We start from the raw sequence: 15,663 nt of genomic DNA on the forward strand, positions 1-15,663 counted from the left end.
CAAAACATAAAAATTAAACATACACGTGAAATCTCAGCAAGGTGTGTGTTCATGTCTTGGTCACTGACTGGAACCATCTGCCGGATGCCTTTGTAATAACTGAAGAGCAAAGAGAACATGGTTACTTTGGCTGTGATTACATCTGTACAAACTGATAAACAGAACAGAAACCTACTCATCAACCATCTTCTTGTAGGTGGAGATTTCCTTTGCATAAAGCAGTTTGTTGCTGGGGGATTCCTGTGAAAGAGAGATCAAGAGAGGGAACATGAGACAGAAAGCCGAGATGAAATTAAGGGATTGAAAAACTACATCTTCAAGCCTTGCTGCTCACCCGGGTAAGTTTGTGCTCAGACTTGGTGCAGGCATCCATGAAGGTCTGGGCGATGACGGACAGAGAGGCATCTACCACTTCCGTCACATGAACGTCAAAGATGAAGTGAGGGTTTTTCAAAATGTTCACCCAGAACCGTAGAGGCAAACTGCAGAAACACACACAGAGAGAGACACATACATTCATTTCTTTGAAGATGCATTCTTATTAAATGACAAAACTAAAATAATTTATTTAAAAAAGAACTGTTATTATCAACATAGGTGGAATTCCACAAAAGCGTTTGAAGGAGGACCAGTAACTTTTTAAAACTGCTCCTTTTTTTGGCACAAATAAGTAAAATATTAATATAAAAACTGCCCAGATTTGTCAGTAAAACTAAAAACAAGGTAAATCTTTTCTCATCTAAAGTCTACCTGTCAAATTAAGCTCAGAGCACCAATCAATTAAGCTTAACAAAGACAACAAACCCTCTACTGAACAGAAACGCCATTATATTTTAACTAAGGCATTGTTTTTTGTTTAAAGGATTGTAATAGCTTTATCTTCATTCCTCCAGAGCTGTTTTTAATCCTTTGATTTAATGCCTGAATCAGCACCTTCCCATTCAATCAAAGGACATCATTTGTCAGAAAAAGGAGTTTGGAATGAGATTTTAATATAACAACGTCCCAGCGGCACTTATGGAGAAGGAGCTGCGAGCGATCCATACCGAGTCAATACTAGAGTCCCGTTGGCCTTGACTTAGAACAAACTCTCGAAAATAAATCAAAACCTTGTTCGTGACTTACCCAGCAGTCACGGTTCTTCTGCAAAACAATAACGAGAAGGGTAATTTAATGGGTTGCTGATGGCAGTGGATGAGAGAGGGGGTGCAACAGAGAAGAGAGTACTTCAAGCGCGCTGATGCAGACTTCACCTGTCAATCTCTCTGCTCATCGAACAAGACACGCTGTGAATATTTTATCAAGGTCCGCTCAACAAAGTCCGCATCATTTAATCTGCTAATTTAAAAAGGGTTTGTAGCATTTCCCTCCAGTGTTTTCAAATCTCTGCGGCATAGGACGCTTTGTTCTTGTTATTGTGAACTGGAATTTTGTGGTTAGTTATATGTGAACAAGTGCCTAGCTATAAATGGATACAAGCTGTAATTTGTCCAAAAAGTTAGGCAGTGTGTGTTTAATTCAGTTAATACAATGTGAAAGTTATATTTTAAATCGCAAAAGTTCATAACGTTCACTGAGTTTAATTGTTAACAAATACATTTAAACAATTAAGGCTATATAATATAATATAATATAATATAATATAATATAATATAATATAATATAATATAATATAATATAATATAATATAATATAACATAATATAATAGGCGGGGAATTTACAATTGTTATTATAAAAATACATTTAAATATATATTAATATAATTGACATATATATATATATATATATATATATATATATATATATATATATATATATATATATATATATATATATATATATAAATGTCAATTATATTATTATGTATTTATATGTTAATACATACATATTTTTATTTATTTCTCTTTTAATAATAAAATAAAATTAATAAAATAAAATAAAAGGCAGGGAATTTACAATTGTTATTATAAAAATTGTTAAAAAATACATTTAAACAATTTAGGCTATATAATATAATATAATATAATATAATATAATATAATATAATATAATATAATAGGCAGGGAATTTACAATTGTTATTATAAAAATACATTTAAATATATATTAATATAATTGACATTTATATATATATATATAAAAAAATGTCAATTATATTATTATGTATTTATATGTTAATACATACATATTTTTAATTAAATACTAAATATTTTTATTTATTTCTCTTATAATAATAAAATAAAATAAAAGGCAGGGAATTTACAATTGTTATTATAAAAAAATTGTTAAAATATATATTTATGATATCAGTTATATTAATATGTATTTATGTTAATACATACACATTTTTAAATTAAATATTTAATAATTTTATTTATAATATAATATATATATATAATATAATATAATATAATATAATATAATATAATATAATATAATATAATATAATATAATATAATATAATATAATAGGCAGGGAATTTACAATTGTTATTATAAAAAATTGTTAAAATATATATTTATGATATCAGTTATATTAATATGTATTTATGTTAATACATACACATTTTTAAATGAAATATTTAATAATTTTATAATATAATATAATATAATATAATAATATTTACAGTCAGTTATTTAAAAATACATAGAGCCATACATAAAAATACATAAGTCAATATATTTTGAAAATTGTCTCATTGTTTACAATGAAAGTCAATAAAACTCCTGAAGATAGAAAGTCATACAGTTTGGAATGACATGACATGAGGGTGAGTAAATGATGACAGAATTTTTCATTTTTAGTGAACTATCCCTTTAAGGGAATGTTCAGAACTGTTGAGTGTTATACAGTGTTTCATACCTGTTGGTCTTCCATATGTGGATGGTCTCATCATCAACATTGTCATGTTTTAGAGCTTGTTCATCCAAGAAGTCAAAGAAATACTTGACTGCAGGAGGAACCACAGTGCCTGAACACAACACACTGCGGAAGAAATCGTCCACAAACTGCTGCAGTGTGCCCTGTAACACAAACATAGTACATTACTTTCCAATTCACCTCAGCCGTTTCCAATTAAACTCATGCCTAAGCCCGAATGAAACATTCAAATGTACAAGCAAATATTCAGTCTAATCCACCTTCATAGAGAGCAGTCTGGTCAGGTAAATCTCGGTGATGGCTTTCGTCGTGGCCTTGTCTTTCATACTTCCTCTCTTTGATTTCACTTCATCAAGCTCATCCGCCGGTCTGACCAGGTGAAATACTTTATCGTCCTCCAGCAAAGAATGTCCTGCTCAAAATAAAACAAGCACATTTGAAGGACTGATTGCTCTTCCTGTTTGGCGAACAGTTATTTTGAACATACTTATTCGGGCCATTAGCCTGGATTCAGGTCTACTTCACTGTTCATTTAGTGCACTATTAGATTTCGTACATTCTGTCTTTTTCCATCATTAAGGACTGTCAATATGTTTGGACTATTAAGGGGATCAATAAGATGCAACGATCTTGTGTCATTAAAATACAATTGGATAAGTAGTTTAAGACTTCAATATACTTGAAAGTCACTAACTTTCTTCATTGTTGTCTTGATTCTGGTCAAAAGACTGCTGGGTGTGCAGAACTCTAGACAAGACAAGGGTGGCACCATCCCTCACCTAACACACACACACACACACAAACACACACAAAACACAATAGAGAACCATCAATTCAGAGACAAAAGAAACAATATGGAAGTATGTTTTCAAAATTAACTTATTTTCACATGTGATTACTTAAATATGTATTTCATATTATTTTATATGCCTAAAACATTTAATAAATATGACATCACACAAAAAGTTTGACAAGCAGAGATTTATAATTGTATTGTATATATATAATGGTATTGTACATTGCTAACATAACAAAATAATACAGAATATCACTATATAATACAAAATAAAGCACAATAAAATAAAAAATAAAAATAAAGCCCTGCAATATAATAGTAATATAAAAATAACAAAATAACAGTTATAGCACAGTGGCATGCTCTTCAATTCAACATTAATTTGTGAGAAACATAAGAGTGTGTTTATGCAAACACTCACATTGTAATGGGCCAGTGTGTTGATTCGTTTCCATCTTCCCTCTTTCTGTGATGTCAAGTCCAGATCAGACAGGATCTGCCCTGTAGAGCCAGGGCGCCACTCTGTGGCAAGAAGAGGAAGTAACGTCTTACAACGTAGTATGAGAAGAAAAAAACCCCAACAAACTTGGCATGTATTACACTTGACAACCTGAGAAGAAGAAAATCCCTGGCTGGTTTTTTCCTACACTCCTTCTTTTTAACCAGATTCATCTGTCTGATGGATGATGCGAGACATCGGCTTTAACAATTCAGCACAATTCGAAGAACAACTCATTAAGAACCGCAGGAGTGCAGACCGACATGCACAAGATCCCACCATTAATCAAACCGCTATCTGTTCAGAGCCGGGATAAAAGCACGTCTTCCTCCAGTTACTTTAAATGCAACATGTTGTTAATAAAGAGAGCTATTTATGCGTGTTACTTTCATAAAGTTAGAGGCTTTTGGAAATTTCCCTGCTGTAATGAATCATAAGTGCTAGGTGGTAAGGAAATTCAAAAATATGCAACAGACGAGGTCTAACCGAGTGCGACGCTGTCCACCGTGGCTCTCTGGGAGTAGGGCAGGTTCCTGTATACCTGCTCGATGATTTTCTCCTTCACCTGGGAGATCGTGTCGCAGTTCAGGACTTTGACGGGGGTCACATCGGGACCCTCACCGTGAACCAGCACTTGCAGGGTCTAAAAAATTCAAATAGGCTTTAGTATACTGGTACCATCAAGTGTACAAAGGTCATCACGTCAAGTAAACAAACAGATCATCGCTACGTACAAGTCAATTACTTAGGCTTAAATCTTGGTTGTAATCGGCTAACAAAATACGAGTATAATTTTTGTTTGTTTTCTGATATCTCATGAATCACTCTTGGCCGAACAGTTTCCTCCAGCGGATAATGGCTGTTCAGTCCCTGAGGAGCAGTTTTACGGTCTAGAATGAGATTACAGACTCACTGCTGGCCAATGAAATGGTGTTAGGAGAACAATGATGGACACACTAACACTGTCTCCACTTTCCTGAGTCTCTCTTACAGCGAGACCCATTCTGTATTAACAAGCTTTCTGTTGCACGGGTCCCTTACTGACCATTTCTGCTAGGAAACTGCCTTTGTAGACATATTAGGAGTAAACAGACATGCCACACACTTTAGAAACAAGCGTGGATGCTAAAATATGTCTTCCAGGTAATTGCATTATGAGAAATTCTACTGTCCTACTGGAAATGAGAAAATTCTTGGTAAAAAACTACAAGTGCTTACCAAAATACTGTACTCCACATCATCCCCCAGAAGTCCTGTGTCGTTCAGAGTGTACTTGGCTTTCTTCATCTTGGCATCAACTGGACCTTTTTCCACCTGGTGTTTAATGGCCTTAAAGAGCTTATAGAGCGGCTCACCAGCTGAGTCCTGCAAGAACACATTAGTCAGCCTCTACAACAAGAAAAAAATTTCTGAGATTATATTTGTAGAAAAATTGTTCACCTTCAGGAACTGGTAGAGACATATAGACATCCAGTTACACAACATCCTCTCCACAACTGTCTCGGATCTAAATAGGAAACACAGACCGACGATATCATACCAGTACAGGCAATTCCTAAAAAAGTGGCTACATTATCTTGCATTTAGATAAATTATGATCTTCATTTGAACGATCCTGATATTGATGGTTAAATATCACAAAAACGTTCTTTTCTCAGTGTCTCTTTTTAGTGGATGCATTAAACCGCAAAAAAAAGCACACAAAAACAAAGTAGAACGCAACCAGTGTAGAACGATTCACAAACAAATGACCCGTTTCATTTAATGAATGGTTCAAAATGACATGTTGCTAGTCTAAAACACTGCCCTGTATAATTTACAGCATTATATGTAAGAATATGTAAGCAAAATGAACAACAGAACAAAAATATACCGAAATAAACCTAAATCAAATTGGCCCGGGAGTTTGATTGACAGGCGATATAACCAATCATAACACTGAATCTGCCATTTTGTCCAACAAAGCAGTCAGGGGAGTTAGTAAGGTTAGATTAACGTAAGTGGACTTGAACTTAAAAAAAATTATGTGTACCGACGTCTTTCCGCGGTTGAAACAACATTCCTTCTGATGTTCATTCATGTTTATTTGATGCTATAAAATAACTAGAAGGAAGAGATGATCGGTTCACAAACTGCTTGATCTGAGGTGCTACAGCGATCTGTCACGACACATTAAAGAGCCACAAAACAGTATTTATTGTTTAAATTTCTTTAAAAATTGCAAAATTAGAAATTTGAGACTCCATAGCTTGTCGGACGTAGCGAAAGTAACTAAAGGGGGCGGGTCTTTGCGAATGTTCAATTGAATCAAAACAGGAATCAAACTTAAAGCTGCAGTCCGGCATTTTTCCTCTTTGTCGCCATCTCTGTTTGAAACCTGCAATTGCAGTCATATGCGGAATTGTTATCGTAACGTGCGTTGTGCCTCGGCACGGCTCAGTGCGGATGAATCCAATCTAGCCACCGCACCGGTGTGGATACTGTACTTCAGAATCACAGATTCTACGTCTTGAAAGTATGACCAAAATAAGAATTTTCACCAGAAAATGTCATCTGAACAAGTAAGTAACATTTCTGCCACTTTTGTTCTGACCAACTGAGCATTAGGCCTACAATAAATCGTGCTGTCAATGATGATTAAATCTAACAATCGCTTAGCCTGGATTATTATTACTGCGCTACAAATTATTATTACTGTTATACTTTGTTCTCAAATTGTTAACGTTAAAGGGTTAGTTCACCCAAAAATGTATTTTCGATGCTTCAAAATGTCACGGATGTCCTAATCACCAAAAACAACCACGGCGACGTAAACGTGCATTACCAACGCCGACAGATGAAAGTTTTCAATTAAATCAATTTAATGGAATCAATTCAATGGAATCAATTCAATGGAAAGGATTCCGGTAGAGAAGACAATGCTGAATAAAGTCGTAGTTTTTGTTATATTTGGACCAAAATGTATTTTCGATGCTTCAACAATTTCTAACTAACCCACTGATGTCACATGGACTACTTTGATGATGTTTTTATTACCTTTCTGGACATGGACAGTATACCGTACATACATTTTCAAAGGAGGGACAGAAAGCTCTCGGACTAAATCTAAAAAATCTTAAACTGTGTTCCGAAGATGAACGGAGGTCTTACGGGTTTGGAACGACATGAGGGTGAGTCATTAATGACATAATTTTCATTTTTGGGTGAACTAACCCTTTAACAACATCAGCATTGCGTGACTGTGTATTTAGTGTATATTAGTGTTACCTGTAGATTTAAATTTCTGTAAACACTCTGCCGTCTGAAGTCTTTTGCTTTTGACTACGGGTGAATCTCCAGTTGTCACTGATGATTGTCAGTGTCAGACTGAAGTTTAATTATTTCAGCTGATGTGAGAACAGGCTATAAATGATCAGCTACAAGCAGCATCCTCACATCATAAAACCGACTAGCCTGGATTTCTTTTTTCCGTTTACAGACGTGACGTAATGATGCAAAGACTCGAATTTCTCGCGGAAATCCACCAGGTCGCTCTTATTATAAAACATTATTACAAGCTTACCTTTGTAAATCGAGCTAAGATAAGCAGATAGTTTTGAACACTGGCTGGATATGTACTTGCTCAAAAATTGATTTTGGATAATATTTAACCAAAAAAAGTTACGGACTGCAGCTTTAATGACAAGCTTGTTAATTGGAATCAAACTGAATCAGGGACTCCCTACTAAGGTGTTCTGAGTGGTTGTTTACTAGTACAAATTAAAAGGACCAAGTCTATGATATACTGGTCTAAAGTCCATCGTTAATCCGTTCAATCAAAAATTGTTAAGTATGAATGCTTAGAAATGTAAAAGCTAAGTGAGCAACAATTATAGCAATAATTATGGACATGAATTTGATTTGGCATCGGTTCTGACCTACGGAGCATGAGTTTGGGGTTCTTGCTGTGGACATATTCCTCCATGAGCTCCAGCAGGAGGGTTCTCATGATGTCCGTGTAGTACTCCAGCTTGCCATGTAGCGCCACCGTCAATAGGGATGCAAAGTAAACTTTATTCCTGGCATTGAACTCCTGCCGGCCCTCCAGGGTACGAATGAACTACAACACACAGATACAGTACACAAGTCAGTTAATATATCAAATCCAGTAGTACAAAGACTTGTCAGCAGAGCAGAAAATCAAAATGTCATCAGGGTGGAGGCTGGAAATTATGTTAAGGGTCTCACATTGATGAGGAAGGTTTTGCTGTTCAGGAGATTGGAGAACTGGTTGAGCGCCTGGTCTACAATAGCTCTGCGGGACTCTGGGATATCCAGCTTGCCAGTGATCATGACATCGTTGGCTCCATCTTTGGAGGGCAGGAAGAAAACGCGGTTGGTGTAGTTCTTGTAGTCCAGGAATGGGATTCGAGCTTCACTCAGATCACTAGTGTGGTCCTCCATCTCTATCATAAGATCTGAAGTAAACGGCAACAAACAAACAAAAATGTCTTAAAACCATATGTAATCAATAGTTTATGTCAATCAATAAGTCTCAGTATTCAATTTGAATATATAAGATGATAAACTATTTGAGAAGCAGGAAGGTATGATTGGCTTGAGATCTTACCTGTGAACTCTTTTTTACACCGATCACGGACACTCTCCTCTAAATTCGCCAGCTGATTTTTGATCTTCTCATACTCTCGTTCTGCCTGCTGGCTTTTCCTCCTGCACACATGCAAACACAAACATTATTTTAATCTAATTTACTGTTTATTATAAGTTATGACTTAAAGAGAGGGAAATACTGATCATAGGTTTATTTGCTGTTAACAATCAGAAGTGAATTTAAAATTTATTTTGATGGGTTTTTTTTTTTTATTCTTATTTAATTTACTCATTATTTTTTATTTGTTGACTAAAAAAAAAACTTTTTTAATAACTTTTATTTGTTGTTATATTAGCCAGAGAGGACAGAAAATGATAATGAGAAATGAAGGGAATGAGACCATATGGGGAGAAAAAAAAAAAAAAACGTATGTCTGCGTGTGTGTGCAACTTACTAGACCACAGCTATGAAATCAAAGTTATTAAGTTCACATTATTACAGTCTGGTGCACTCTGAAGTTTGTTACCTGTAGCAATAGATCGATGCTGCAATGAAGAGGACCATGGGAATGAGGACAGCAGGAACTATGATGTAAAGAGGAACCTCGGATTTCCTCTCAAAGCGTACAGAGCCGACTTTCCACTCGCCTTTTCCGAATTTGATCTGAAAAAAACAAGAAAATTTAAACGTAGGGTAAAATTGGTCAGAACAACCGATTAAAGTTTGAGGAGAACTGTCTCTAACCAGCAGCTCCATGGCCTCTGAGCTGGTGTCTCTGCGATGGCGTCTGGAGGTGGATTTAGGAGGGCTGGAGGGGGCCACGAGGAACAACTTATCGTCCTCTAGGATTGTCACTACGCACGGCTCATCGCCCACAAACGCCTGGGCCTCTTTGGCAGTCATGGCTTTGGAAAAACCTCGACCCTGTACCATAGAAAATCAGTGAAGAGGTGAAATTTTCAGCAGTTACTGAAATCTAAAATCAGCTGTTAGCAAAAATACTTGCATTAACATTGATGATGCTGCCTTCCGTGATGGCTTTTTCGGTCAAAGTTTCGAACGAGGGGTCTGGATGATAAACAAACTCTGTCAAGTTCTCCACCAAGTTGTCCAGCTGGATGATGGTTCTTAAGGACAGGTTGACATCCGTCTCGTTCACAACCGGAGAGAGGAACTCCAGTACGGTTTCGTTCTTGCTGCTAACTTCTTGAACGAACTGCAGGAAAGAAAACAAGTCAGTCTATCTCTGTATAAAACACATTTCACAAATGTCTGAGCACTAAAAAAGAAACGAGACAGCAGGATGTCAGCTGCGTGATGAATGTTGCTTATTAACATTAAGAAAAGGGAGACGGAGGGAAGGAAATATTAGGTAGATGCAGACAGAGGAGAGTGAGAGAGGAACTCTTCAGCTTGGAACCAAGCAATGGGTTATGACAGCCAGACGTTTGATCAAATGAAAATTAAATGCTGACATTTCGTAAGAGCCAATCAATAACATCTGACAAAACAAAAATAGGAAACCTGAAGATTTAAAATGAAAGCACAAGCACTTAGTATTAAAGAGATGAAAATAAAAATGCTTTCAACAAACAATAACTTAAATTTCGACCTGTTTCTCAAGCAACATTGTCGGATGGCTTTAAAAGACTACATTTAGACTACATTTATGGGGATTTTTTATACATTTTGGAGCCTGTGGCCTCTATGAACCATAAAATACCTGTTTGCCTTAGGCATTGTATGGACAAATAACATACAACCAGTGTTATTTTAGTATTATTTATATACTATTATATATTAACATTTTGATTTAGCTTTTATTTTATAATTTATTTTTAAGTTTTAGTAATTTTGTCATTTTTATTAGTTTTTTTTAAATTTCTATTTAGCTTTAATTGAATTTTCTGTCAGTTTTTTCTTTTAGTAATTTTAATACTTTAATATTATTTCAGTTAGTTGAAGGAAACACTTATTTTCCATCTAATATTTCTATTTAATTTATTTCAGCCTTTTTTTTCAATTAACGAAAGCTATTTTTAATAGTTTTAGTTTTAATTAACAATAACACTGCATCCAACAGGTCTGTTATGACATAAGGTGACACCTGAGCTTTGAATTTTCGATTTTTAGGTGAATTATTCCATTAAGGAATTCGCTTCACTTCAAATTCCAGTCTGACCACTAACTCGACCACAGATTGGTGCAAAAGCATCATTCCAAACATGAGACGCACCTCCATGTCGCTAGAGTTGAGATTGAACTCGTCAGAAGAGGGCAGCACTCGCATGGTGGCTCTTTGCACCTGATCAAATCCAGATCCTATCACTTGAATCTTGCGGCCTCCGCTGAAAACGCACAAACAAACATACAGATATGAAGCACTTATGTACACAGTCATATATTCTCACCCCTAAAACATGTTGACGTCTTACTTGATCAGATTTTCAAAGCTATGGCATTCAACGTTAGAAATGCCTAATAGCAAGCGACCTGTATGTGTGAGCAAAGATTAAGAAAGGACTTACCAAACAAAGCTGGCCCGTGGGCCGTAATCTGTAACTTTGGGATTTGTTGAGTATTCGAATCCGCTGACTTCTTTGGAAGTGTCCTTTCCGTACTTCACAATAACAGGCAACCTATCCGAAGGAATCTTCTGTCCTTTATATGGGCCCGTCTTGCAGGTGATCTCCTGGCCAAATGTCAACCTGCATGTTTGAAAACATAGAGGCACAATCAACATTGGACAAAGATCCAAATCTGCTCCCAGAAATCTACTGCTTGTTACTCACACTTCACAAGGCTCTCTGTCCACTGTGATGCTGATGTCATCTTTACTAGCCGTGTCTAGGTCCTGTCCTGTGATAGTGATGACGGTTCCTCCAGCAGCTGGGCCTTTGGAGGGGAACACAGCCATGGGGACAGGATCCTTGAAGATGGGGGGAGAAAACACACTGTTAACATTTGCTAACTTAAAGCTCCCTTAGAGCTCATTTACCTACATCACTCTAGCTTTATTAAATATTAATAAGGATACGATTATACATTCAGTGTTTAGGAGAAAAAAAAACTTCAATTGAAACTCTGAATAGATATAATATTAATCTATATAAACACTACTTTTTGGGCTCAGTAAGATTTTTGTATTTATTATAATTTAAAGGTGCCCTAGATTATGTTTTTAAAAGATGTAATATAAGTCTAAGGTGTCTCCTGAATGTGTCTGTGAAGTTTCAGCTCAAAATACCCCATAGATTTTTTTTAATTAATTTTTTTAACTGCCTATTTTGGGGCATCATTATAAACGCCGATTTTATGCTGCGGCCCCTTTAAATCCCGTGCCCTCCGCCCACAGAGCTCGCGCTTGCCTTGAACAGTGCCTTAACAAAGTTTACACAGCTAATATAACCCTCAAAATGGATCTTTACAAAGTGTTCGTCATGCATGCGTCGGATTATGTGAGTATTGTATACTGTTATATTGTTTACTTCTGATTTTGAATGAGTTTGATAGTGCTCCGTGGCTAACGGGTAATGCTACACTGTTGGAGAGATTTATAAAGAATGAAGATGTGTTTATGCATTATACAGACTGCAAGTGTTTAAAAATGAAAATAGCGACGGCTCTCTTGTCTCCGTGAATACAGTAATAACCGATGGTAACTTTAACCACATTTAACAGTACATTAGCAACATGCTAATGAAACATTTAGAAAGACAGTTTACAAATATCACTAAAAATATCATGTTATCATGGATCATGTCAGTTATTATTGCTCCATCTGCCATTTTTCGCTATTGTTCTTGCTTGCTTACCTAGTCTGATGATTTGGTTGTGCACATCCAGACGTTAATACTGGCTGCCCTTGTGTAATGCCTTTTATAATGTTGGGAACAATATGCTAATATTGGGGGCTTACATATTAATTAGCCCGACTGTTACGTAACAGTCAGTGTTATGTTGAGATTCGCCTGTTCTTCAGAGGTCTTTTAAACAAATGAGATTTATATAAGAAGGAGGAAACAATGGAGTTTGAGACTCACTGTATGTCATTTCCATGTACTGAACTCTTGTTATTTATCTATGCCAAGATAAATTCAATTTTTCATTCGAGGGCACCTTTAAATAAATTTTGTTCTTTTAAAAATTATATTTATCCTAAATCCCCAAAAAAGTACCATGGTTAAGCAAATTAAGCAGCACAACTGTTTTCAACATTGATAATAATGAAAAGAAAAGTTTCTTGAGCACCAAATCAGCATATTAGAAAGATTTCTGAAGGATCATGTGACACTGAAGACTGAAATAATGAAAATCAGCTTTGCCATGACAAGAATAAATTACATTTTAATATTTAACATTTTAAAACAGTTACTTTAAATTACTATAATATTTTACAATATTATTGTTATTTAGTGCATTTTGATTAAATAGAAATGCAACTTTGTTAAACATACTGTAGCAGACTTCTTTCAAAAATATTTTAAAATCCATTTTACTTTGTGACTTGTGACTTATTTCCAGAGCGAAAACTGAATATTCTGCTCTATTTTGCCCTTGGAGAGTATGATTTATTAACAAATTGAATAATTATGATTTCATGACAACTAAGTAGCAAGATTTCCTCAGTTAACCATCTTCACTAGCTCCATTTTGGTGGTTAACATCATGACTGGTTCACTTGATCAGCAAAGGAATTTTTTTTCAGGGGTGCAATAAATTAGAAATAAAATTACAATCTTAGAAGTTAGAAACAATCTTCTTTTGTATAACTGAGAAAACTAAAAAGCCTACAAAGCCTTCATAACAGAGAAAGCAGTTACCCTATAAGTGAATGACACATCCGACCGCCCTGTTCTCCCCCCTTCCACTTCCACTTCCACTGGCCCGAACAGGCTGGGCACATTCGGCAGGTCTACGGGGGGTGAAGAAAAAGCCCCGATCTCACATACAACACTGAAACACAAGGGTAAAACAGAACTGTAAGCTAAACAGCTCTTTCTGACTTACAAATGCAAGATGGATGCATTTAAAATGCTATAAATAATCAATTTATCTAATATCATATCTAATATGGTGCTCATGCAGTACCTGGTAGAGACCGAGTATCTCTCCGGCTGATGTTTGCATGCCACTCCAGCCACAGTGATTCTCTTAACGTCCTCCTGCTTGATGCCCAAGTTAGAGCCTTTTATTGTAACAGAGATCTGTCCGTTCATTGGCCCATACCGGGGAACAATCTGAAAGAATGAAAGCAGAACAGCAAAGTTAAAAGAGGCCTATAACACTCAAAAGCGTAAACTAGAGTTACAAAGATCACCCATAACCATTGAGCCCTTGAGTAATACAGCCGCTTTGGAGAAAATCATTTGCCAGATGACAAATAATAAAACACCATCAGGCGCAGGCGGCGCGATCATTAAAGTCTCAGATGGATTCAACAAAACACTAGAGTGAGAGACTGAGTTTGTGACTACTAGAGAAACCATCTATATATCATTTAGGCATGAAAAATGGAGAAGAGGATGAAAAGAAATGGTGTTTTCTAGAGAAGATGAGAGAGAAGATGAAGAGTGGAAATTTATGAACTGCATTTGAACTGGGAATAGTGATTTGTAATTGCTGACGTAACGCCAATGAGATATTCTTGGATGCATTTTGAGTTTGAAGTGTGACAATGAATTTTATGAACTGTATGCATTCCAAAGTTTAAAATAGGAGGAGAAAGGCAAGAAAAATGGTCCTCACATCAGTGATCTTTGGAGGAGGACACTGCTGCTGCTCCTTGGAACACAACTGTTTGTAGATGCAGGATTTTGTGGTGTCGCACCACACGCACTTATACTTCTGGTCAGCATTCTTACACAGACTGCAGTCCTCACGTCTTACTGAACAGTTGTAGAGCACCACTGGGTAGAAAATTGGAGGAAACAAAACAACACTGACAACGAATTCATCATCTTCAACAAAATACGGCTGGAAAACTCAAAAACATTCCTTAGTCTTTTTGTTTTGTAGAGAAATAAACATTTCATTAAACAATGCTGTTTATCAGTATGCTTTCAGAAATTATGAGTTATCCAAATTAGGCTGTTTACTTTTGTATGTGGTGATTTATTAGTCACATTTAGCGTAAATATATGTATTCAAGTTTGATGCTGTCACCAAATTGTCCAACTGAGAGTCTCACTGTTTTTGTGGTAGATAAACACTGCTCAGAATACGTAGGCTGACAGATATATATTTTTCCAAAAGATATTGGCTTCAATTTACAGGTGCTGGTCATATAATTAGAATATCGTGAAAAAGTTCATTTTTTTATTGTAAATTATTTTTAAAAATGAAACTTTCATATATTCTAGATTCCCTACATGTAAAGTAAAACATTTCAAAAGTTTTTTTTTTTTAAATTTTGATGATTAGAGCGTACAGCTCATGAAAGTCCAAAATCCAGTATCTCAAAATATTAGAATATTTCCTAAGATTAATCAAAAAATGGATTTTCAAAACAGAAAAGTTCAAGTTCTTTAAAGTATGTTCATTTGTGCACTCAATACTTGGTCGGCAGCACATATTACAGCAAATGACTTGCTCCTAGCACAAATTACAGCATCAGTGAAGTGTGACATGGAAGTGATCAGCCTGTGGCACTGCTGAGGCACTATTGAGCCTTCAGATCATCTGCATATTGTTGGATCGACTGTTTCTCATCTTTCTCTTGAAAATATCCCATAGATTCAGGGGTCAGGCATGTTGGCTGGCCAATAAAACACAGTAATATCATGGAATAACCACTTGGAAGTGGTTTTTGCACTGTGGGCAGGTGCTAAAGTCCTGCTGGAAAAGGAAATCAGCATCTCCATAAAGCTTGTCAGCAGATGGAAGCATAAAGTGCTC

At 35.8% G+C, this 15,663-nt stretch overlaps 1 protein-coding gene across 2 annotated transcripts in view; it reads right to left on the reverse strand.

The window, feature by feature from the left end:
• Positions 1-15,663, reverse strand: part of LOC125246404 (plexin-B2-like) — a 124,193-nt gene that overhangs the window by 3,719 nt on the left and 104,811 nt on the right. For both annotated transcript variants that reach the window (XM_048157342.1, XM_048157343.1), the window contains exons 14-35: positions 14,515-14,675; positions 13,858-14,006; positions 13,590-13,722; positions 11,559-11,695; positions 11,295-11,474; positions 11,003-11,114; positions 9,773-9,982; positions 9,511-9,690; positions 9,293-9,429; positions 8,785-8,885; positions 8,403-8,632; positions 8,093-8,274; positions 5,616-5,682; positions 5,394-5,540; positions 4,662-4,818; positions 4,098-4,198; positions 3,575-3,659; positions 3,141-3,292; positions 2,863-3,023; positions 335-482; positions 176-240; positions 24-99 (exon numbers count right to left, since the gene is read on the reverse strand). In XM_048157342.1, coding sequence (XP_048013299.1) covers positions 24-99; positions 176-240; positions 335-482; positions 2,863-3,023; positions 3,141-3,292; positions 3,575-3,659; positions 4,098-4,198; positions 4,662-4,818; positions 5,394-5,540; positions 5,616-5,682; positions 8,093-8,274; positions 8,403-8,632; positions 8,785-8,885; positions 9,293-9,429; positions 9,511-9,690; positions 9,773-9,982; positions 11,003-11,114; positions 11,295-11,474; positions 11,559-11,695; positions 13,590-13,722; positions 13,858-14,006; positions 14,515-14,675 — 3,071 coding nt within the window. The remainder of the gene's footprint in view (positions 1-23; positions 100-175; positions 241-334; positions 483-2,862; positions 3,024-3,140; positions 3,293-3,574; positions 3,660-4,097; positions 4,199-4,661; positions 4,819-5,393; positions 5,541-5,615; positions 5,683-8,092; positions 8,275-8,402; positions 8,633-8,784; positions 8,886-9,292; positions 9,430-9,510; positions 9,691-9,772; positions 9,983-11,002; positions 11,115-11,294; positions 11,475-11,558; positions 11,696-13,589; positions 13,723-13,857; positions 14,007-14,514; positions 14,676-15,663) is intronic.

The sequence above is a fragment of the Megalobrama amblycephala genome, linkage group LG14 (genome assembly GCF_018812025.1).
Source record: "Megalobrama amblycephala isolate DHTTF-2021 linkage group LG14, ASM1881202v1, whole genome shotgun sequence".
Lineage (NCBI taxonomy): Eukaryota > Metazoa > Chordata > Actinopteri > Cypriniformes > Xenocyprididae > Megalobrama > Megalobrama amblycephala.